At 37.8% G+C, this 24,106-nt stretch overlaps 2 protein-coding genes and 1 long non-coding RNA gene across 5 annotated transcripts in view; 1 reads left to right on the top strand and 2 right to left on the bottom strand.

Moving 5' to 3' along the window:
• Positions 1–1,972: 1,972 nt before the first annotated feature.
• Positions 1,973–9,954, bottom strand: LOC113033060 (RING finger protein 208). Its single transcript, XM_026186340.1, has 3 exons — positions 9,762–9,954; positions 4,312–5,213; positions 1,973–3,926 (listed from the first exon to the last, which is right to left on the bottom strand). The coding sequence occupies exons 2-3, from the start codon at positions 5,034–5,036 to the stop codon at positions 3,689–3,691; spliced, it is 963 nt and encodes a 320-aa protein (XP_026042125.1). The 5' UTR covers positions 5,037–5,213; positions 9,762–9,954; the 3' UTR covers positions 1,973–3,688.
• An 83-nt stretch (positions 9,955–10,037) lies between these two features.
• Positions 10,038–16,230, top strand: LOC113033061 (uncharacterized). Its single transcript, XR_003273995.1, has 3 exons — positions 10,038–10,126; positions 10,211–10,267; positions 16,169–16,230. It is a non-coding gene; the product is annotated as an uncharacterized LOC113033061 (long non-coding RNA).
• The window catches only part of LOC113033059 (phospholipid-transporting ATPase ID-like), a 48,335-nt gene continuing 36,378 nt past the window's right edge, over positions 12,150–24,106 (bottom strand). For all 3 annotated transcript variants that reach the window (XM_026186337.1, XM_026186338.1, XM_026186339.1), the window contains exons 17-28: positions 23,923–24,038; positions 22,799–22,963; positions 22,594–22,705; positions 22,400–22,505; positions 22,185–22,320; positions 21,577–21,760; positions 21,186–21,409; positions 20,551–20,634; positions 20,144–20,389; positions 19,906–20,044; positions 17,184–17,314; positions 12,150–16,518 (exon numbers count right to left, since the gene is read on the bottom strand). In XM_026186337.1, coding sequence (XP_026042122.1) covers positions 16,189–16,518; positions 17,184–17,314; positions 19,906–20,044; positions 20,144–20,389; positions 20,551–20,634; positions 21,186–21,409; positions 21,577–21,760; positions 22,185–22,320; positions 22,400–22,505; positions 22,594–22,705; positions 22,799–22,963; positions 23,923–24,038 — 1,973 coding nt within the window. In that variant the 3' untranslated portion in view covers positions 12,150–16,188. The remainder of the gene's footprint in view (positions 16,519–17,183; positions 17,315–19,905; positions 20,045–20,143; positions 20,390–20,550; positions 20,635–21,185; positions 21,410–21,576; positions 21,761–22,184; positions 22,321–22,399; positions 22,506–22,593; positions 22,706–22,798; positions 22,964–23,922; positions 24,039–24,106) is intronic.

The raw sequence follows: 24,106 nt of genomic DNA, 5'->3' as shown, positions 1-24,106 counted from the left end.
AGTGCTCCTCCCTGGTGAAACTTTCAAGGTACAAATGTTTGACAAACTCTGGCCTGAAGTAGAGTCTAAAGAAATGAAAATCACTGAAGACAATATCGAAAATGTATAAACAGATATAATTACAATAATCCATAATTATGTGGATATGGATATTATACAGTTTTTATTGAAATATAAGTCCTCCAGATAGGCAGGAAAATCCCTGTAACTTACTTTAAAATGAAATATGTTCCCTAAAACGGTAGACAGAGCTACAGACCCAATGGCACCCTTAGCCAGTTAGCTAGCAGCTATGACCAGCACTACTTATACTCCCGAACGCTATCGTCTACACTGTATACCCAACTTACTGTTTTTGTTGTATCAGTCTGCGTCTCCCAATTAATTTCTGTTTCTCCTGCACCGCTTAGATGGCAAAAATGCGCGTGCTCTTTGCGAGCTCGTTCTAGCTCGTAACCAGCATCAAGGGTGATCATTGGTTAATGGTAGTCATGTGACTGATGCAAACCAGATCCTTATGTTCAGCAAAACTTTGATTAATAGTTAAATATTAATAATAATAATTAATAAATCCTGTGCTGTCATGTAACCGGCTCTCCGAACACACATGAGAACAAACTGATTTTAAAGGGGGGAAAAAAAAAAAAAAAGAAAGCTCAAATTTTAAAAAGTTTTTTTTTTTTTTTTTTTTTTTTTTTAAATGCATTACCTCCTTAAGTCATTGTATGACAAGATGGATGGTGTCATAATATTTTAGCATACTTTTGAACTGAGGAGAATAAAGAGTATTTTACTTACCAATGTTGTGTACTAAGCACAAATTAATTAAAAAAAGTTTCAATTTGAGTTTCAATTTAAAATTTGCCAAAATGTTTGAGCAAATGTTGTATTAGGTCATAATTGTAAGGTTAAGGATATAAAGAAGCACATTTAATGAGTTACAGTGAAAGGAATTGCCTGTAATATAAACAGAACTTTGGATTTTTCTATTGATGGAAAAATTCTGTTAATGATAAAAAAAATATATATACTGTGAATAAATGGAATTTTCTGTTTTATAGCTGAAGGTAATGTCCATAAATAGTACAGAGTATACTGTAAATGTACAGAATTTTCCATTTTATCATTTATGGAAAAGTCTGTTAACTTCCTTAAACTGAACAAACAAACAATAAGAAAAATCATTCAAACTTCTGGGGTGTGTGAGCTGTTTTAGCAACACTTTGGTTCACTATTGCATGATGTAGAAGGCCTTGATTTTATTTAAGTTTTTGTTGAAATTCAAGCAATTCAAGTCTTTAAAAGTGTAAAAAGTGAGTTCAAGCGTGAATCAAAGTAAAATAAAATTTCAGGTCAAAAAAGAAAACAACCAAAACCTCTATAGTTCCTGGGCTAAAACAAGTCATCACTGAAATTATGTTCACTGCTCTCTTGGCAAACACACTGTGCTGCTGCACTTCTGATATATTAATGAGACAATACTCTATTTTTGGGAGGCTAATGGATAGAAAAGGTGAAAAGAAGAGAAGTAACAAAGGAAGACCGGCCAACAAGGACACAGTGGCTTCTTGTTTAGACATAAACTTTACTTTATATGATGCTATTGCTCCACCTGCCATAGCCAGCCAGCAGGTACCATCAGAGAGATTAATTTAATTTGAAAGTGGTTTTCCAAATAAGGTTGATACAGTCCAACCTTGATACAAACGCAAAAAACAAAAACAAAAAAACCCAAGCAACATTTTGTATTTAAAATATAATAAATGCATAATAAGGACAATGACAAATTAAAAACAAAGAAATTTATTTTAGTATCACAAAAATTTTTTGCAAGCTTTCCCTAAACAGTTACATAAAATATATAAAATCATTTATTTTTCACTTCACCATTTATTCACAAAAGAACCTGAAAGACTTTCTCGTGCATTTTAAAAAAGAAAAAAAAAAAGAAAAGAAAAAAAAACCACACACAACAAAAACAAACAAACACAAAACAGGAAAATAGGATGGTAAACTTTTAAATATATTCACGCTGTCAGTCATAAACAACTGTTCGAATCTGCAGTTAAAACTTGGTTTTTGGGTATACATTTTAGAAGGCATGGCTGGGGGGGGGGGGGGGGGGGGGGGAGCAGCAGCATTTTCATCTTTGATTTGCAAGTCAAAATAGTTTTACAACAGGTGTTGCTTGATGTCAGAGGTGTAGATTAATATAATATCAACTGGAGTGAGAATCTGCAGTATTAGAGCAAATATTTTGTATATTGGGGCAACATTCACCAGACATCCCACAGCTCAGCCGCTTGCTAAATGTAACAGAATATGACATGCAAACCCAAAGTTCACACATTTAAAGGCGATTTTACCCAACATACCCCCGTTTTGCCTTTTCAAAAATGAGCTGCATATCCTTGGATAATTTATAACAGTTTAGTTCATAGTACTCACAGCATAGAAAAACAAATATGCATAAAAATAAAAAAAAATAAAAAAAAAATTCCTTGTCAAAGAGGAGAAGAGTTAAGTGGATATTGATCTAAAACTAAATGGATAAGCCTTCAAGTCATTCCATTGTGGCTATGAAGAATTAAGCAGCAGATAACTCGAACCCTAGACATATTAAAGTAAAACTACGTGCATGGAAAACCCTACAGTGTTGATGCTGAAAACACAAAAATGATCCAGCATCTATGAAAATGCAATGTGCGCAAATTGCGGTTCAGGTGATTTGCATGAAACCCAAGCTGCAGCTCCAACTAAATGAAACCTGTTGTTAGCAATACACGTATGAATCAAACGTGCAACATTCACACTTCAGGTTTCACCCCTTTAAAGTGCTCAAAGTTTCCCGGGGGGGGGACTGTGCTGCAAAAATAAAACAACACACGTACACAGAGCAGAACAAGGAAGGAAGAAGGCAATAGCTTGTGGTAAGTTTAAAGAATCTCGTGGTTAAAGTCAGGCAACCAGACCAAAACTATAGTCTATAATAATGGCTTTAACTTATTAAATGATAGTAACAAAATTGCAAAACAATTCTTTTTAGCGGTTAAATGTAAGCCATGAAGACTTTAACATGCATTTTGAACCTGACAACCAGTTTTTGCTCTTAGTGCGTCATCCCTCATCTTTAATATAAAGCTTTTTTTAAAACATCAAACACAAAGATTTGCAAAAATGCTACAATGAAAATCAACTGGATCTACTTTCTTTCCCACTACTGTCCGTTCTTGACCATTTCATGGCTTGAACAACAAGATGTTATGTTAATCAAGTTATCAACAGCAAGCTGATCATGTAGAGCCTTTGGCACAGGGGAGGCAGATAAAAGTGCATTGATAGTTTGTAAAACTAAGGAATAAAACAAGAAAAGATACCTGGGCAGTTATTAGAAGCTGAAGTGTTATGTTCACGATTAAAAGTCCACCTTCTTCTAGCTTCTCAGTTGTCTTTATCCAGTTTCCGCAGTTTTGTATTTAAAAAGGAGCTCTTTGCTTTGAAGCTCATTGGCTAGTTATAAGCTGTTTAATCCAACACCGCCTCAAATAGTGATGTTTATTGCACATCTGGATCAGTCTTTAAATAGCAGCCGGAAAAGCTGTTGCTTTGTGTGATTAAGGAGAATTTTTTTTTACGTGACATGACACCAATTTTTATAAAAGACTTTGCAGGACAAGATGTCACTCAGTTAATTGCGGAAGGTGAGGAGGAAGATAATGACACCAGTCAGAAGCACCATCATCATCACCACAGATGTTAGGAGTAAGGCACGACACACCGGGTGTCTCGTCAGTCTGAACACAGTGCCGCGTGAATGACCGTGACCTTCTGCGTTCCCACTGGGAATGCCCACGTCCAGAGAGCGGTGGATGGATCTCAGAGACGTTAGCGACTGCCGAGGCCACCGACGTTGTCCGTCAGTAGACCTTAAAAACAAAAATTAAATAAATTCAAACTAAATGTTTTATGCATTTATTTAAATAATTTAGTTCTGCGCAGTTACCAGTGCAAAAATATTTAGAAAAAAAATACACAATCCATCTATACACACACCTTTTGCTGATTAATAACTGATATATTGCTCCGACCCAATTTCACAGCTCTACTATCACCAGTAAAATACATTTCAGATAAACAGCGCGACTTGTTGATTTCACTCCAAAACAACATTAAGATTAATATGAGTATTAAAATATTCCTGCTATTCAGTTTTTCCTTTGCAATACTGGGGAAATCTAGTAAGAAAATAGTTGAACTTTCAAAGAACCACTTGGACAAAAAGGCAAGAAGAAGGCTTTCACCCTCACTGACCTTTTGACCTCCAGCTTCCCTTTGCTGCGGAGGAAACGGATGCTGTAGACTCTCTGCATAGCAGCTGGAAGGTAAGACAAAACATCTGAGTCTGTGGCCAGTTTTGGCAGGCCGAGGGAAGGCAAGGGTGTAAAGCTGCGGCACAGCGGACACTGAATGGCGTTGGGCTCGGCCGACTTGACGTTCATGCGAGCCAGGCACTCCAGACAGAATGTATGCTTGCACTGCAGCATCTTGGGGCAGCGGAAGACATTGTTGAATTGACTGAAGCAGATGGCACACTCCAAGTCTGGACAGTTTTCCTCAGAGCACTGAGTTGGGAGGGGAATGGGATGGAGGTCTGTGGAGGGGATGATCACAGAGATCTGATATGAAGACGGGGTGCCAAACGCAGAGTAGGGATTTGCTGTGAAACCAGGTTCTGGGGTAGAGACTGAAGCTAGATCAGACTGAGACCTGGCTCCAACACTGAAGTCTGGATTTGAAGCTGGAAGCGGGAATGTAGAACTTGGCGATCGGACCAGGGTTTGGGGACCTTCTTGGTCTGATGAGGCCTCGCGTGGAGGAATGTTGTGGCCTGAAACTGTAGCAGAACTATTATCTGGGTGGATGACTGGAGAAGACTGATCGCACGATGGCGCTAAAGCCAATTCGTGGGGTGAACTTCGAGATGCTGCGGCACCACTCAAATGAGAATCAAGATATTCATTTCCGTAGGGATTCATGTCTCATGTGCTGACGCGCTGACAAGCTGACAACACAGGAACAACAAAGCTGCAACGAGATGAAGCTTGAGCCTTCAGCAGTAACCAGGGACGAGACGCATCAGTTATGGATTAACAGACTGGACAGAGGGATGCTGCTGCTCCCTAATCTTCAGATCATCACACCCTTTCCACACTCTAAAAAGGAAACACACTGTCAATAACCAAAACTACCACTATTAAATCTTATTGCCTCAATTGAATCTAAACACCGACATTAGCATTTCCCCTGTGTGAACCATTAAAATAAAGTTATTCCCAGTTTGATGCCAATGTTCCCTGCCCTACACTAATATCTTTTTAATATAATTTATAATAGAAATAACATTTGGACATTTTCTTCAGTGTGGTTCTACCAGCAGAGCAACAGCCAAGGTCAAAGTCAGATACCTGTAATATCGACTGGATATTTTGTAACATAGCAACCAGAGTGTCTCAGCTGACAAGATACTCCAGATTCCGAAGCACTCACAGCTGGAGTTTTTCAGCATGGTCAAAAAAATGTTTTTGTGTTAATGCACTCTTAGAAAAACCTCTTTAAAGAAAAAAAAAAAAAAAAAAAAAAAAAAAAAAAAACCTCTAAAATTTTTTTTTTTTTTTTTTTTTTTTTTTTTTTTTTTAAAGGGACAGGGATAGCTCAGTAGGTAGAGTGGTGGCCCCATGATCAGAAGGTCGGGGGTTCAAATCCACTGAACGGCTACCCTGAGGTACCGTCCCTACACACTGCTCCCCGGGCGCCCAGTGGCTGCCCACTGCTTCACTGAGTGAATGGGTTAAATGCAGAGAGGAATTTCCCCACGGGGATCAATAAAGTATACATCATCATCATCATTATTATTATTATACTGAAAGACCAACTGTGACCCAAGAAGCGAGGTTAACACAATATTTATGTAAACACAGGTATCGAGGGGCATAAATGTGTACTGGATACTATTGTTTAAATACTGCAATCTGAAGAGGCAGAAGTAGCTTACGCATCATATTTATGGCTGTTGTGGGCACTTAACAATTTTGCTCACCTATATCAGTGCTGCTGCTGGTGAAGCAGACACAAGAGTGCTTCTCCTTAAAACATCAGATCTGCATAAAACTATATTCAACTATTTTAAAACTACCAATTTCCAAGGGCCTGTGCATAAAAAAATACGCCACTTTCTTAGAAACTACAGAAAAGGACAAACTGACAGTTTGCGAATTCAAAATGCAACAAAAAGCACCAAAAAGCACAAAAGCTTTTCACTGAAGCCATTCCAGCTTTGCAGGCAAAGCACACTTCTACATTCACATTCATGCTGTCTCAAACACAAAGTCCACATACACTTCTCTACCAAACTTTTGACCACACGTTTGATCTTTAAGACCTCAGTCTGAAATTGATTGATTGATAGGCAATTTATTTCAACATGTGAACAATATACAAGTACATTTAGAAAAGAAATAAGAGAGAAAAAAATATACTATACAAATTACATACAAAAAACTATTCTGATTAATTTATATGTTGAAAGGGAGTGGGAAGAAGTATACACTTATTTAATCCCACCCCTTTGCCATAAATTATCAGTGAATATTTAGTCAGCTTCCTTACTGATATAATTTGTAATAAAAATAGTGAACAGATTTCTGATATACTATATACTATAATATCACATCATGAATTTTTGTTTGTTTGTTTGTTTTTAAATAGAGACATTCACTTAATTTAAATATTTTCCTTTTCTTTATAGATCGAGAAGATCATATTTTTATAACTCTTTTTGAACAGTTTTATGTTTGGACATTGCTTTAATTCCATATTCAGACTGTTCCATAGTTTCACTCCATGAACAGAAACACAAAAGCCTTTTCTTGTAGTACGTACCTTCATTGTTTTGAAGTTACAAAAACCCCTTAAATTATAACTTCCTTCTTTCAAAAAAAACATACTCTGAATATTACCTGGCAGTTCTTTATTTTTTGCTTTGAATAGAATTTGTGCTGTTTGGAATTTCACTATATCGTCAATTTTCAATATTTCAGACTGCAAAAATAGTGAGTTTGTATGTTCCCTATAACCTGCATTGTGGATGATTCGAATTGCTTTTTTTTGAAGAGTAAAAAGTGAATGTAATGTGGTTTTATAGTTGTTGCCCCAGACCTCTGCACAATAGCTTAAGTATGGTGAAACCAGTGAACAGTAGAGAATATGAAGTGATGTTCTGTCGAATACCTGTTTTGCCTTGTTTAGTACTGCAATGCTTCGTGATACTTTGGAATGAATATATCTTACGTGAGCTCTCCAGTTAAGTTTTTCATCTATTATTACCCCCAGAAATTTATTTTCACTGACTCTTTCAATATCAACACCATTTATTTGAATCTTTGCATTTGTATTTAAACTACTATTTCCAAATAACATAAGTTTAGATTTATTCAAATTTAATGATAATTTGTTTTTATCAAGCCAGAACTTCACTTTACTTATTTCATTAGTCATATCCTCCAATAAATTCTGCAGATCATCACCAGAGCAAAAAATGTTTGTATCGTCAGCAAAGAGAACCATTTTTAATACTTTGGACACTTTACAGATGTCGTTAATGTACAAGTTGAAGAATTTTGGACCCAAAACTGACCCTTGGGGTACACCACAAGCAATGTCCATACATAAGGAGCAACCACCATTTATTTTCACAAACTGCTTTCTGTCACTTAAATAACTCCGGACCCAATCTAAAACTACCCCTCTGACACCATAACGTTCCAGTTTTCTTATTAATATATCATGATCTATAGTGTCAAATGCCTTTGTCAAGTCTATGAATAACCCAGCCACATATTGCTTGTTGTCTATGGAATTTGTGATGTATTCTATTGAATCTAATAGTGCCGATGATGTTGATCTGCTTGATCTGAATCCGTACTGACTCTCAGTGAGTAGTTTATGTTTATCTATAAATTTTTCCAGTCTGTTTTTAAACAGTTTTTCAAGAACTTTTGAGAATTGAGGTAGTAAAGAGACAGGCCTGTAGTTTGTGAAATGGTGTTTGTTTCCAGATTTGTATAGAGGTATAACTTTTGCTATTCGACCAGTTTGAAATGATAAATTACAGATGTATGTAAATGGTTTTATAATAGCCTCAATGACTCTTTTAACCACTATCATATCAATATCATTACAATCCAAAGATTTGTGATTTTTACATTTTTTGACAATTTCAAGAACTTCATTTTCATCAACGGCTGTGAGAAACATAGAATATGGATTTCTGTCAATCAGTGTATCGGGTTTTTCCTGTGCTTTCCCAGGATGAGTGATTGTTCTTGCTAAATTTGGTCCAGCAGTTACAAAGAATTCATTGAGACTATTTGCCACAACATCCATATTGTATTCTTCATGGTCATTACAAATGAAATACTTGGGATAGTTCTTTTGTCCAGTCCCACATTTTATAACACTGTTCAGGATTTCCCATAATCTTTTATTATTATTATTTCTATTTATATCTAATTGCTTCTTATAGTATTCCTTTTTACTAAATCTAAGTATATTAGTTAACCTATTTTTATATCTTTTGTATCTGATTTCAGCATCTTTAGTTCTCGTTCTTAAGAACTCTCTGTATAGAGCATTTTTCTTTATACATGCATTTTGCATGTATAAAGAAATTGACACAAATGACTTTAAAAATATACATATAGGGTGCTCAAGACACCTGGAATAGTTTTTAATTTTCAAAACTAAGGATTTCTAGCAGTCGACATTAAAAAAAACAAACAAAGAAAGCGCTTACCGGTACCACCTCCTGTGGTTCTCTCACATCAGCTCTGTATTAAACTGGCAACATGTTTCCACTGGTTTGCATAGCTTTACGTAAAACTGAATTACAGTCTGTGTTTTAATAAACAACATGGTGCTAGAGCCACGTTCCACAGAGTATCCAACTGCACAGGAATTTGCATTGTCCGGTTTATTTACAAAAGGCAAATGTCATGCAAAATAACACCGGCCTGCTCGCTGTGACAGTCTAAAGCACACTGAGCAGGAATCACCTCAGATGCTTTAACGTGTAACTGAACTCCAAAAACTTTTACATGAGTCATCCTCTATGAGGTTAGTATTTTTTCGTATTTACATAAAGACTGGCATTTCCTAAAAGAGTGGACACAAATATGAATGAGTCACAAAAGCCAGTCTGTGTGGCGTTTTTAAAATTACCCCCATAAGGAGTTCATCAATATGGATACATATAAATAATGTTGCGGCATTTCAGATGTTTTCTTATATTGCAGTAGGCCAAGTTTTCAAGATGGAAACGATGATCCACAACAAGGTGTTAGGTGAAGAGTTAAGTGGGGCATAAAGTTAGCTCGGAAAACCAAAACAAAACTTGAATCTTCATCAACAACAAAATCAACACATTACACTCTTTAACCATAAAGAGGATAAAACGATGACACCATTTACTTCATGTAAAACAGCTGGAGTGGGAATTAAAAGACAGCAAAGATCAGAAACGATCAGTTCTTTCGTCACAACTTTACACAACACAAAGCCGAATTCGACTTAAACCTCTCTCGATGTGTAAAACCTCTACGACAAGTCGTTCTGCCCAGTGTATGCGCTGGTGTATAAACAACAAACGTAAAATTGTTTGATTTATGAGTGAGGTGTGGTGAGCGTGCAGAGAAAACTGCTCTTACCGCTCATAATCATCGCTATTTGCAGCCTTTTCTTGCCCCACGCTTCACCATTATGAGTCGGTGCCTCGGATAAAACGACCCTTCGGGTTTAACTGTAACTGCCAAAGTTGGTTTTGACTTCTGTCCAGCTCAACTTCTCGCTTTCGTATTTGAATGAAAGGCGGAAACGGCTTTAGTCAAATCACCCACTGGCCCAACACTCCGGCTAGGCTGTTTAAAAGCTCATACACACCTGAACACAGTGATGCTGATTAAAGGATCAACGGAGAGGAGAAATTTTCCTCCTGGTTTCACACCAAGTTTCAGCTTACGCTCAAACCAATCACTTGGAAATCAGTGTATTTCATTTCCTCCATCGTTTCCAGGTATTCATTAAAGCGAGTTTTACTACCCACCTTCGTAAATGTCATCATCTTTATTCACTGTAATATTTAACTTTTGGGTGACAGCACAAAGACAGAGGGAGGAGAGGAGAGAGCAAAGAAAGACAGAGCAAAAAGAAGCGGGTAAGAGTCGACATGTAGTCAAATTCTCCAATTATTATAAAGCTGTAGCTTCTATTTCACCCACATTCAATTCTGATGATTTCACATAACTTAGCAGTGTTTTGTCCTGTTGTCAACTGTGGATCCCCCACTTGCTCTTATAATCTTAAGATTATATTTTTGTTATTTTCTAGTTTGTAGCTGAGTGAGGAGGATGAAGAGAGGGAGAGGAGAGAGGTTGTACCAGGTGATTGAGGGAGGAAATACTGAAGCTAGCTGGAAAAACAAGAACTAGTTTTCACAATGTAGTTTTTCATGCGTTTCATGGATGCTTTGCGTGCTTTGCAGTAGCACACTTAAAAGAATGCCAATGGACACTGCAAACAGAGCATACTGATATGGATGGCAGCATTTAACAGGATTAACTATAAACAGGATGGCTGCCACTACATTGATGCCACGGACTACAAATCTGTTCTCCATGTGTGAAACTGTGGCACATGATGCTCTGTGCTTAGTCTGTGCAGTAAAGGGAGGGTTTGCATCAATTCAAAAACTTTAATATGAAACAACTCTGTTACCAGTTTGCTTCGTGTGCAGGTCTGTGGAGTGGCAGGGTGATTTTCCAGTGTCTACTGAATAATGTTACTTTAAGTGCTTGATAATTTAGTGGACTGCCTCTATGTGATCTCATCTCTCGTCTTATCTGCTTTGCCACAAATGGTTCTTTAAGTTTTTCCTCTGGTTTGACAACTAAAAGCTCCACCCTAAAACAGGTGGATTAGATTGAAATCTGATCATTCGCTATGAATTATTCTTAGACGCTAAAATATCCAACTAATTATGTTGCTTTTCAATGTAACATTGTGATATTTACCCAATTGAATTGAGGTTTGCAAATGTGAAAAGGGTTGATTACATAGTATTAATGACAAGGTACATAGTGTGTTTGGTGACTGACATAAGGAGAAGGATTCATGTAGTATCGCCCACTATCACAACTCATCTATTCTACTTTAAAACTTTTAGAGAAAAGATGTGAGGGCCACTTTTCAGATTCAATGTATAAAATCTATAGTGCTGCTGAATGTTATGGAACTGAGTGACACTGAATGACAATGAGGGGAACCATTATTTTGATTTAGAGAGGGGACTGTCCCTTTGAATGATGCTCTGCAGCTTTAGTTAACTACCTTTGTTTTGGGTTTTTTATTATAACGTCTCAGACAGTGTATGTTGGCAGGAGCTCTCTGTGGTAATTTATTAAAACAAATGGAAAACAGCAAGCAAAACCAGAAAGTAGGCAGAGATCAAGGTTCACAAAAATGTCATGACATCAGAACAGGTTAAAAAATCAGCAGGTTAAGGAACATTTGAGGCGGTTACGATAAAACGGCTGTTGTAGACTGAAAGACGAAAAACATCTTCTGCTTTTTCTTATGTTCCAATTATGTGCAAGTATAACTGCAGTGGAAGAAAACTCCAGCTATAGTGTCACTTTGCAGCATTTTTATTACTTACTATTAACTTACTGAGAAAGTAGTGCAACGTATTAATAACAAAAACAAGTAAAGAGTGTAACGATGAAGTATGTTGATCTTTCAAATCTTTTTATTGCAGTAAAAACGTTTTAAGGTACAAAACAACATGAAGGAGATATCAGAAAGAGCAGTGCTAAGTTGATTTTTGTCATGTCTGAGAAACAATTGTCAAAAATCCCTTATGTTACACTCAAGGCAGCAGATGCAGTAATAATAAAAACAAACTCATAAATGCTGGAATTTATATGTATGGCTACCATTTATTTTTTTTTTTAATATACCACTTGGAAAAGGTGTTTTGGACTGCGACTACCCTTAATTAATTTATTATGGATCAATAAAACAGACAAAACTCTGTTAAATTATGTTTAACTGTTTATTTTAACAAGATTCTTCCCTCTTCCTAATTAAAGATGCCGTCCAAAATAAAAGCCATGCTTGTGACACGTGCACAAGCATCAAAGAGCTCTGGAGGATTTGCATTTTATTTATTTACTAGATGTCAGAAAAAATGGGAAGTTGGATCTAATGTAATGAAATTAGAAACATCTGACTCAAAGCTCAACTTGCTCTGTTGATTTTGACTTTTGGCTAAAGGTCAATTGCAGTATCATTTTCCAAAACAACAGAAAATGTTTTTTCCGTTTATACTAACTCTGAACTGTTTCTATAAAGAATGCCTGTACTGTAAATAATGTAAATAATAACTGTGATATAAACCAGTTTCACCACACTCACTTCCAGCATTAATTTCTGTGTGACTTTGTAGTTTATTCTAAAGTCACAATGTATGAAGCCTTTAAAAAGTATCGTTGGGGGTTAAATTTTACAGAGTCAACATTCACAACCGGACAAGGAACAAAAAGGGGAAATCGGACATTAAACATCATTAATTTACAAATACCAAACCAGTTTTGGACCACTGTTTAAGCTTTCAGTGATCGTTAATATAACAAATAATTGAAAATCACTGTATAAAATAACATTTTTCCTTTTTGAACTTAAAACATCTGCAATCAGCTTTGATTTGTTTTTTTAACAGCTTTATCTTTGATCAAACATTCTTAGTTGCATAAAATAAGAAAAGTAAGAAAATATCATTTTATCTGAATAATAAGGCAGCATGTGCGTTTTCTTTTGCTCCAATTTTTAGCAGGCTGATACAACACTTGAAGAAAGAGATGGTGATAAAGACAAATGCAGACATACATTACAACTTAAAGCAAATACATGAAATTCAAATGAAAGTGATTACCAAGCACGCGATCTGATAAATACAATGAGGTATAAATATTATTATTTATACAGCACAGTCCATAGGAATGATCTGAGCAGTGTTTTTAAACCCTGTTCGGTTTTAATGCACGAAAAAGACAAAAAACAAAACAGGTGCTCAGTGGCATGAAGACAAATGTGAAGCCAAATGTGTCCCTGAACGGATTAAAGGATTTCTTAATCAACTCTGTAGTGTGTGTACATTGTGATAAACCTCCCAAACACAGGTAGATGTTATCAAGTTTCTACAGCATGTCTTACTTGGATTAGGTTCTATGCAGCCATCAGAGTCCACTTTCTTGTTCGATGAGGAACAGGTTCCCCTTTTGGTTTTGCTAGTTTAATGGCAGAGGAAAATCGGACATTAGTGAGGAGGCACAATCTGCCACAGAAGGTGTGTTTCAGACACACCGGGATGCCGGAACTCAATTCAGTCTGTTAGAAACAAGCTCCAGACAACATCTGGATGCATCAGCTGCTGTAACCAAAACGTAAATCAAAAGGAAGGAATATAAAGTTGCACTGCAGAAAATTGAAGACCACTTTGTGGAAACATAAAGAACAATCTGTCCTTTAATTTTTGGTAAAAAATAATAAGCCGGTAGACCGGAAACCTTTGGGTTGGTATCCCCGTGCTGTTCAAGTAGGATATGCCCTTTAACTTATTTACATTACCACTATGCTCCACATGTTGCACCATTTGATGACTACAGCACAGCCACATAAACATGAAAGGGTTTGTTAATGTATAACTGCAAAAGTTATTTTTGGTCCACTCTCTTATAATGAGATAAAGTTTGGGTTGATTTTGATTTATAAGATATTGACGTAAAAGCCTTGAACACCATTCCCACATTTGTCACCAAGCTGGGAATGTTTGGAGTCATTCAACCAAGGAGTCATATCTTCTCGTTAATTCTGTTTACACGCTGATGAATACTGATACAATGTCCAAAATATTTGTATGTACTTTTCACATATCTCTTCAATTATCTCGTGAGTTCCTCACATTTATTTTGCAATTTATCCTTAAAAGCAGCAGACTGGGATCATTGAACAGGTGTTTAATATCAATCAAATGTGGCAGAAATCAAAAACGGGCAGTGGGCTGTGGGGCTTCATAAGAAATTGACCTTTACTAATAATTTGTTTTAGGTAAGCAATAACTTACTTGAAGCAAAGAGTATACCTCATTATACTCCAGGATTTATTTTATTATTTAAATATCTAAACAGTTTGGATGTAAATAAAAAAAAAAGATATTTTTTGCCAAGTTTTCCCAAATTTGGCAAGTTTGGTGAAATGCTTTCAGCACACAAGAAAACAATAAACACAAATAAAAACAAACAAACCACAAAGTGTAAACCTGGAATATTATGGCCATATAAACATTATTATTGCTTTTTATTTTGGTGTATTATGGGGTATTAACAGTGGTGGGTAGTAACTAATTACATTTACTCAGTTACATTTACTTGAGTAACGTTTTGGAGGAAAAAAATGCTTTCAAGGAGTTTTTCTACACTGTACTTTTTACTTTTACTCGAGTAATAATATTATGAAGTCTTGTTACTCTTACTTGAGGAAGAAATTCTTGCTACTCTACTCAGTGTAACTTAATTTAATGAATAATAAACAATAATAAACAAAATAATAACCAAAAATGCACGAGACACAGACACAGACCTACAGTTTATGTCAAAGTGAGACTTCTTGTTTGTACATAAGGTTTGTTGTTTTAATGTTATTCTATCTGCTGAGCCTGTTGTGCCATTTGGAGAAGTAAAGTATCACCATGTATTGTTACTGGAAGTACTTTACCCAATTCTAGCAACATTTATATTACCATCTCTAAATATTAGTTTCATAATGATTTTGAAAAGATTAGATTTATTATTTTGTAATTATGTTTTTTTTTTTATATGTAGTATTTTTATTTTGCTTTTCAGTATTAAACTTCAGATTTTTGTCTGTCTGATTGGCTCATTTTTAAACATTAAATCAGATGTTATTATCAGTTACTCAGTACTCAAGTAGCCATTTTCACTAAATACTTTTTTACTCTTACTTGAGTAATTTCTTGGACGGCTACTTTTTACTTTTACTTGAGTAAAACTATGTTGAGGTAGTGCTACTATTACTTGAGTACAATGTTTGGCTACTCTACCCACCTCTGGGTATTCAGGGCGCTCAACTTTAATAAAATAAATAAACTCATTATGGGGCAGAGACCTCACAAATTTAAATTTTGTACAAATGTTGCTACAACGCCAACGACATTTCTCTCCATTGAAATGTTTTAATTCATTTTTGGATTAATAACAGTGTTTAAATAAGTCTCAACTGACTCTATCAACATACCAAAATCTACTTTCTGTGACTTTTTGGTTTTACCAAACCTTAAATTTAAGTGATGCGATTCCTTGACATTTCTCTTATAAATTTATGAGTTTTCTTCTCTGAGTATTACACCCCGCTCCACCCCTGGGCCCTTAATATGGTATTGTATTAGAAGAAGCAGTTTATGATACGTTTGGTTATTCCCCACTGCCACTGTGACACAGCCAAAGTGCTGACCGCTTGTACAGCTTTCAAATTAAGAAAATAAAATGCTTTAAAAAGATTTTAAAAAGTCAATATCTTGTGCAACATGGCTTTGCTCGTTATTTCCTCTGCAAACACTGCTTTCCAGCTGGACTCCCAGGTGGACTGGGTAGCCTGTAAACATGATGACATATTGTTTCCTTTCCTATTTGAAGACAAAGCACCCGGTTGTTATCTATATTGACAGAAAGCTTTCATTAATCACCCTCTCATCCGCTGGCATCTTAAGAAGACGATTCATATACCCATCATAAGTGGCTACATTTGTTGCTGTAGTTCCCTTTGATGACACCATTTCAGAGAAAAATGTAAGGAGCTAAAGTCATGTACTCTTCAAACCTCGTCTTCTGTGTAGGTATGAAAAATCTTTGACATGAACTTCTCTGGAAAGCCCAAGCAAGCTCTTCATTGCAACAAATAGGACCTTTGAACACTTCTGGCTGCCAACATCATGTAGCTCTCCAGTCAGTAGTTAATTATTTGCTCCCAAATTTCTCCACAGAGTCCTAAATGTGCTGTCCATCAGGGAGCAGAATCTGTGATTGTCCTATACATCTGCAGGGAAGTCACCTCCACGTCTGGGACCTTGTTATTCTGAGGACGTCCCGTTGGGCTGTAACCGGCCGATCGTCCCATTGGACTGAAGCTAGTAGTGGTGCGGCCTGCGTGGGTGAAACCAGAAGATCGTGTCAGGGCAGGACGCCGCAGGAACCGACCCGATGTCACCAGGTCCCCATAGCCCTGTGCGTGCGAGAAGGCGTAGCCCGAACGGCGGGAGCTGGTGCGACGGATGCGGGCACGTCGAGTTGGTGGAGCAGGTGTTGCTTTCGCCTGCCTCACTTTGAACATAACCTAACATTTGGGGAGGAAATGAGACAGTTATAATGCAGGAGTGGGTGTTTTAAGGAAACATTTAGTTAAATAAGAAGCCAGAAGGTCCATCTTAAACATATTGTATATGTGAGAAAACCTTTAAAAAGACAAATCCTTTGAGAAACTCCTCAGAGAGCCGTGGGTTTGAATCTCAGGAGTAAACACATCTATCCAAATAAACTAGTTAAAGGATGAATCACGTCTTGTTTGTCTATCTTGTATCTCAGGTACACAGAATTCAGGTTGCACCCTCAAACTGCAATTCAACTCACTGACCCTTGATTCTCAATAAGCTCTGCTTTTTAACCTGTACTTGTTTTTGGCAAGTTAGCTGTTGAAGTACGATGAATTAGTTTCGAGTAGTTTTCTATGCCATGTTTCTAGATTACTTTGTTGTGAGTAAAACGTTACTGTAAAATGACCTTTTCCCTGTTTTTTGACACTTGTTTATTAGCAATAGTTTAAAAAGGACACTGAAGATGATTTCCTCAGAAACCGAAAGTCACACTGAGAGGAGGAAGCGTCTCACTGCCCTAAACCAGCTTCCCGGCAGATTCTTAAAAAGTCTAACACCTAAAAAAATGGAGGTGTGAGTTTCCCATGATAGTCAAGCACAGCAGGTAGAGCTGCATCTCCTCTGCTACCTTATCATTGATGGTGGGGCAGAGCTGAATCATCAGGAAACGGTTGGTAATGACGGGAAGGACACACAGGATGGAAGTGAGGAAGATCGTCAGCCAAACGTTGGGCTGGTTCAGGGAGTTTCGTGCTGTTCCTGAATAAACACACACATACATAAGGTTTGTATTATTACAGGTGTGAAGAGTTTTTATTTACAGTACTCCTGGCCCAGACTTTTATCCCTATATATGAATTCTGTTCTATTTTATGGATATCAAATTAACCTGTTAACCCTCAGAGCAATGAAAACATGAAGAATATTGGATTATTCTCCTAACAACAGATGAGTCATTAGAAAGGATAATTAGTATTCGTGGAGTCCACAAATAAAAAAAGGTAATAGGTGTAATAGCTCCACTTTACTAAAGGTTACAAATGTTCATGTTGAGGCAAAATAATCAAAACAAAAAGAAAATAACTTGGGGTAAATATCATTTTAAATGTTTAGACACACGTGAACATTTAGTAAGACCAGGCTGTCCTCACATCGAAATACTCATTTTAAGAGATTGTATTACAGGTGATGTGTTAGAGTGCAGTATCTCTGTTCTCAAATTTATCCTTTCCCCCCAAAGAGGTTTTTTAATGATCTCTTATAAATATCTTGTTATTAAAATCATTTTAAATAGTCTTAAAATTATTTTTCCTAGACAACAAGCCAGGTCGCCACAGATCATTGTGACCCAAAAAGGCTCCATTGCCTTGTCATTTCAGACCTCCTTAAATACTGACACCTCAGTATCAGAATCAGAATCAGAATCAGAATACTTTATTCATCCCGAGGGAAATTAGGGGTTACAGCAGGCAGCACGCTAATGGCGCATGCGCACTCACAAAGGAACCTTCTGACCAACTTTACACAAACATCACATTGGGGAGACATGTCAGAAAGGTAGGCTGATAGGAAAAAACAATGAAAATACACTACATGAGGTAAGAGGAGGAGAAAAAAAAACTCCACTCAGACTGAGCTCCTGGTGGGAGAACAGTTTGATAACAGAAAAAACACCTCAGCACAAAAGCACATGACTATCAATACACCATAGAAACACGAGACAAGCAACAGGGGCGGGTAAAGGGTAAGAGAGAGCCGGCGTAGACAGCGCATCCGGTCCTGCAGCATCTGCGCTGGTCCAGTTGACTGCTATCTTCCCCGGTAGGGCACAAGCATCGAAGGCGTTGGAAAGGGAGGGGGATGAGTGAGTGCTTGTCAGTGTAAGTGTGTGTGTGTGTCCAGAGTTCAGCGGAGACAGTGTCCTTCGCACTATCAGGCTAAGTAAACAGTCTGCCAGCCAACCCAGGTGGCCTTCATGGGACGGGAAGAATAGTCATCACACAGTCGTTATCAGGGAGTTGTTTTGGTGGGCTCCAGCCTTATATATAGAGGTATCTACTGTAAAACACCAGGGTGAAGCAGTGAAAGCTCTTAAGCTGGGCATGCACTGTGCGATTTTTTTCAGTCGCGTTATTCAGCTCAAACTGTACGATTGACTCGCAGGGGTTAGAAGTTCGTAGGTCACGATGCAGGGTCTCCCACTATACACTATGCCACTATGCTCTGATGCGACCTGAGTGCTCACACTGTGCGTCCATAAAATGAAGGTTATAACACAAAATCTGCCTCTTGCTCTCTGTCTTTCACTCACACAGACACGCACACCACCACCATCAACTCTGCTAAATTGCTAATGAAAAACATTAATCGGGCAGCTGTGATTGAGCAGCATTGTCCATCCAACTATTTTCATGGTTGTTGCGGTCGTGATAATTTTGTGAGGCCACATCGAAATAGCTCAGATGAGCTTGCCAAAGTTCTACAAGTTGTGCTTTCATCGCTTGTGTCCAGATCACACGCCGCACTGCCGTGCTGCGCCGTCTTTTCACTTTCATTTCTGTGTTTGCGTGTGCGCAGTGTGAGAGGCTGCGGTGACACCCTCACAGCGGCAGACAGGATTTCAAACAGGTTGGATTTTCTTACGACCAAACGACTGATGATCGGGAGCTGGTCGTGAGGTGTTAATCACTTCTCGTTACCCCACGTATACTACACGATGCACGACACATGATGAAGGCGAAACTCGGGCCAATCACCAAAACGGTCGCACGACTGAAAAATCGGCTCAAAATGGGCCAGAAATGGCACAGTGCATGCCCAGCGTTAGAGGATTGTGTGTTACTTTAAACGGTGTCTCAGCTTTTCCCAGTCTAAAGACACTCAGACTGTCAAATATTGTTGCACATTGTGGTAGCCTAAAAAGAAAGGCCTTTAAATCAAGAAGGAGATTTTATGTAAAAAAAAGTAATGTTTCAACATTTTAAAGTATTAAAACAGAACTGTTTCAATTTAAGAAAAATTGAATGTTGATTTTGTATATAGAGAATAAGCGGGGAAAAAAAGAAGTATTTATCCCAAATTTTACAACTTTCCAAGACTATGTAGATCAATTTAGTGAGAAAAACAAACATGTTGAAAGCCACTACCACGTGACCTCATAAAGCAGACGTTCTGCAAAGATACCAAACACAATTCAAACACTGTTAGTCTTATTTGAATTACTTGAGATTAACTTTAGCCTCATATAAAAGAGTGAGCAGCCGGAGCAGACATGCAGTCAAAAAAAACACATTGTTACATTTATGGATTGGATACTCAAAGCTGTCAGAGATGGCAAGTTTGTCACTCACCTATGAAAGGGAAGGCTGATGGCAATATGGTGAACATGCCGTTACTGTACATGGTGAATGTGACAGCAAAGTACATCGCCAGGCTTCCCAACACGAAGAACGTGTTAACTGCCGTCCAGTAGGACATCTCAAACCCCAGCTATGGGCAAAGACAGCCAGCAGGTTCTATAGTTATATACGTTTTATAATAAACAAATAAACATTTGAAAAATTATGCAAAAGAAAGGTTTCTGGATACCTGGATGCTGACGGCAAACAGCAGACATGTCTGAGTGAGGAGGGCGAAGGACTGGTAGTCAGCGATGTCCTTCCCATCATCCCTCACTGTGTCATACATAGCAGCATAGGGGATAAAAAAGAGCACCAAGGAGCTGTAGCAGCTGTGGAGGGCGCATTTGAAGAAGGACTTCTTGCTGAAGTACAGGTTGAGTTGACCTGGAACATAGAGCTGAGGATGCTGGAAACTCCACACATCATTCACATCCTAACCAGCAGGGGGAGACAAAGACATTAGATCCTTTTTTAGTTGGTTTGGGTTTGTTTTGGGGGGTTTTCTTTTTCTTTCTTTTTTTTTGGCGGGAAGGAATTCATTTGAGCTCAGATTTATGGCCATGATATTTTCATGCATACAGATGATCCCATTACCTGATCAAATAGACTCATTCCCAGTACAGGTAGTGCTGTGTACATCAGATTGTAGAGCGTTATAAACCACTCATCATACACAGTCTGAAAAGCAAAAACAGAAGTGGACCTTTAACCAACTTCTTCAATTTTGGACTCAATTGAAATGAAGTACATTAACAGACTTCACATTATCATTCAAAATGTGCAGCATCATATTTGAAATTTGTAAACTGATGTTATTTTTTGTATCTCTTATTTTCCTTTCAAAATAATTTGGTATTTTTCTTATTTACACTGACCGTACCTAGGCTCTGGTGTAACTGGTGTTATTCTGCTTCATGTCTCATTTTTTAAAATTACTGTATAAAGACAAATCGTTAATAATATGTCTGCTGTTCAGAGTTTTAGTACAGTTTGGGGGTTTTTCTACCCCTTCCATTCTCATTTACATACTAAAATTCAGATCTCACTATGACTTCTCTAACTGGTTTGTTCTGCCTTTTCATGACACACAATGAAGTGAGTGTTTATATATAATTATTTACAGATTGAATGTCATATTATGTTTAGTCTAACTTGACTACAAGGAAAATGCAGGTTAAAGGCATTTCTGCAATGGCTCGATCATAATTTTGTAACTACTCGTCTCTCACCTGCGCAGAGAAACCACAGAAGAAGGCAAACCAGAAATGGACGAAGGTGAAGGTGAAGTTTTTGTAGAAGAAGTAGCGCAAGAACTTGCACATGCGCAGGTAGGACCAACGGCCGTGCACCAGCAGGAGGCGCTGCAGGAAACGGAACTGGGCAAAGGAGTAATCGCTGGACAGCACAGCCTGCATGCCCTCCTGGCCTGAGATGCCCACACCTATATGAGCCGCTGTGTGGGGAAAAAAATGAGAATGAAGAAAGACTAATATATATATATATATATATATATATATATATGTATATATATATATGTATATATATATATATATAAACTTGGGAAAGCATTGGAGAACAAACAGGAGGTTCATATGAAGCAGTTTGAGTTTCTTCTGCTACCTTTGATCATGCTGACATCATTGGCTCCATCCCCAATTGCCAGTGTGACTGCCTTCTTGTACTTCTTGACCAGCTCGACCACCTGAGCCTTCTGCAGAGGAGTCACCCTGCAGCAGATCACTGCTTTGCACATGCATGCCGTCCTTAGGAACTCCAGCTCCAGGCTGTGCTCCAAAGCGTATGCCTGAGGGACAGAGGGGGTAAGAAAAAGGTGAGCTTAGAAGAAGACAGGCAATAAAAAACGTGTGACTGACAGAGCCATGACTGTTAACAAAGACTGGAACACGAGCACAAGAAAAAGGTCGGGCTTTTTTTGCATCGCTGTTTGATGATTTTAAATCATAATGTCTTTCAAAATAAAGTTTCATGGATAGAAAAAAAAAGTTCCCCACTGTAGCTACAGTACTTTTATTTTATTGGACTTCCAGAAGAGCTTGTTTCATCAAATAAACACATCTTTCATACTCAATAAAAAATTAGGCTCTAAGTAAGAAACTGAGGACAGCATTTGCATACGGCAGCAACTCGCCAGTTACAAAGTAAGCACATCTTTTAAAGTTTGAGAGTGACAGCATGCACATAAACTGAAATTGTATGTATGTATGTACCAAACTATGTCCATTGATGACCAGGCCGTACTCCCCATTCACCACCTCATCTGTGACCACTTTCACACCTTTATCCATTTCGGGTAAAAACTCTGAATTCTCAGCTGCATCTGGCTTCATGGAGGTTCGGGCATTTCTAGAAAAAAAATCAACAGTATATGAAAACCTGTCATAATGAGATAGTAAAACATGTTTAGTCTAAGATTTCCTCTGACCTCAGTTCCTGCTGGACATCCTCAAGTGAGTTGCCCGAGATGATGAAGACATCATTCATCTCTTCCCGTAGCAAGTTGCATGAGTAACCAATGTTCTCTGCGGTTTCTGCAACACAGACAATCAACATCACCGTGTGTGGACTGGAGTCTGTTCCCCATACGCATTAACTTTCATCTTATTCAAAGTTATGTACCTTGCTTGTCACCGGTCAAAACCCAGATTTTGATGTCAGCCTTAGACAGCTGCTCGATAGTCTGAGGTACTCCATCTTGCAACTTGTCCTCTATGGCTGTTGCTCCAAGCAGCTGAACACACACAGAACACACACATAATCAGAATGCTGTTCATTTTACCACACAGTTATGTTTTTACAGTATGAGCTGCCTTTATCGTCTTACCAGGAGATCCTTCTCTATCTCCTCATACAACTGGTCCAGTTTGCCCTCTCTATCCTCCAGTGCAGTGTTGGCCTCATGGTGGCGCTGTATCCACTGGTTAAAGTACTCCTCATCCAGATCCTTGTAAGCAAGAGCAAGAGTCCGCAGCCCATCCCCTGCAAATTCCTGCAGAAATTCCACATGCGTATACTTATATGGATGAACGCTGGATACTAGAAGGTACACACACACACTAATACACAAACGCACACACAAGCTCAAGGCATTTGCACATATAAACAAAAGTCAAACTCTTGCTCAGTTCAAGATTAGAGGAGCAAAAATGACAGCGAGAAATTAATCAGAACTTTCCCAAAACTTCCCTAAAAGAACAGACGTAGAAGAAGGAGGAATAAAGAAAGGCACTTTGAACATGGCAGCTTTTTCTGACGTACCTGCGCTACAGCTCTGCTGTTGTCCAAACACAAATATTTAAAACAAGGCAAATAAAGTCAAATGAAGCTGTGGTGGATATCTATCCCCATTTATGATGACTATGAGAACTGCAATTTATCTTATATCAAACCCACACAAACAAACTCCTTCCATAAAGCATGAATTTAAATCTTTTATTTCCTTTCCTGTCAGTAAGACAAAGAACGTACCGACACGTTTGTTTAAAAATAGTGCTATACTTACAGCACTTTACTTAAAGTATTATGTGAGAGGTTGTGCCTGTTACCTTTACAGCCTTATATTGCTCAAGAATTAATGTGTACTCAACTCCACTTAACAATCCACTAGTTTGAACTGCTGCTTTAAAATGAACTTAAAAACATCTATTATGTTATGTCTCTTTATTCTGTCAGTACGGCCTCAAATTTGGGTCATTAGTGGAGATTGAACCTGGTTATCTTTGCACTCGCTCAGACATTTTGGACAGTGCAAAGTATTATACAAATTAAGGTTTTTCATCATGATTATCAGAGATACTTGTATATAAATTCAATAATTTGTTGCTCCGGGGAAGCAAGTTCATCCCAAATCCAAATGCATGTAGGGATGAACTACGTACAAATGCAGTTGACATAGCCTAGCAGAGTCAAATATCTCTCTTTGAACACACACACAGAAATAATACTAACATTAAGATGCTCTGTCGTGACATCCATCAGCTTGCTGCAGGACTGGTGCAGCCTTTCGTAGATGATTGTGTCGGCACCTTTGCAGTAAAGAGACAGCTTGCCCTCTGGACTCCTCACTGCATACAAAAATGTACATACATGAAAACAAACAATGTTTCAAATTGCAGTGGAAAAAAGAGCAGTC

Source organism: Astatotilapia calliptera, chromosome 12, assembly GCF_900246225.1.
Source record: "Astatotilapia calliptera chromosome 12, fAstCal1.2, whole genome shotgun sequence".
NCBI lineage: Eukaryota > Metazoa > Chordata > Actinopteri > Cichliformes > Cichlidae > Astatotilapia > Astatotilapia calliptera.
Note: the sequence above shows the minus strand (reverse complement) of the source record. Positions and strands in the feature narration are given on the sequence as shown.

Bases quoted from the DNA above. Each gene is read 5' to 3' on its own strand.
- LOC113033060 (XM_026186340.1), bottom strand. From the start codon at position 5,036: ATGAATCCCTACGGAAATGAATATCTTGATTCTCATTTGAGTGGTGCC. The intron at 3,927-4,311 runs GTCAGTGAGGGT...TTTGTTTTTAAG, and splicing joins GGGAAGCTGGAGGTCAAAAG to GTCTACTGACGGACAACGTC.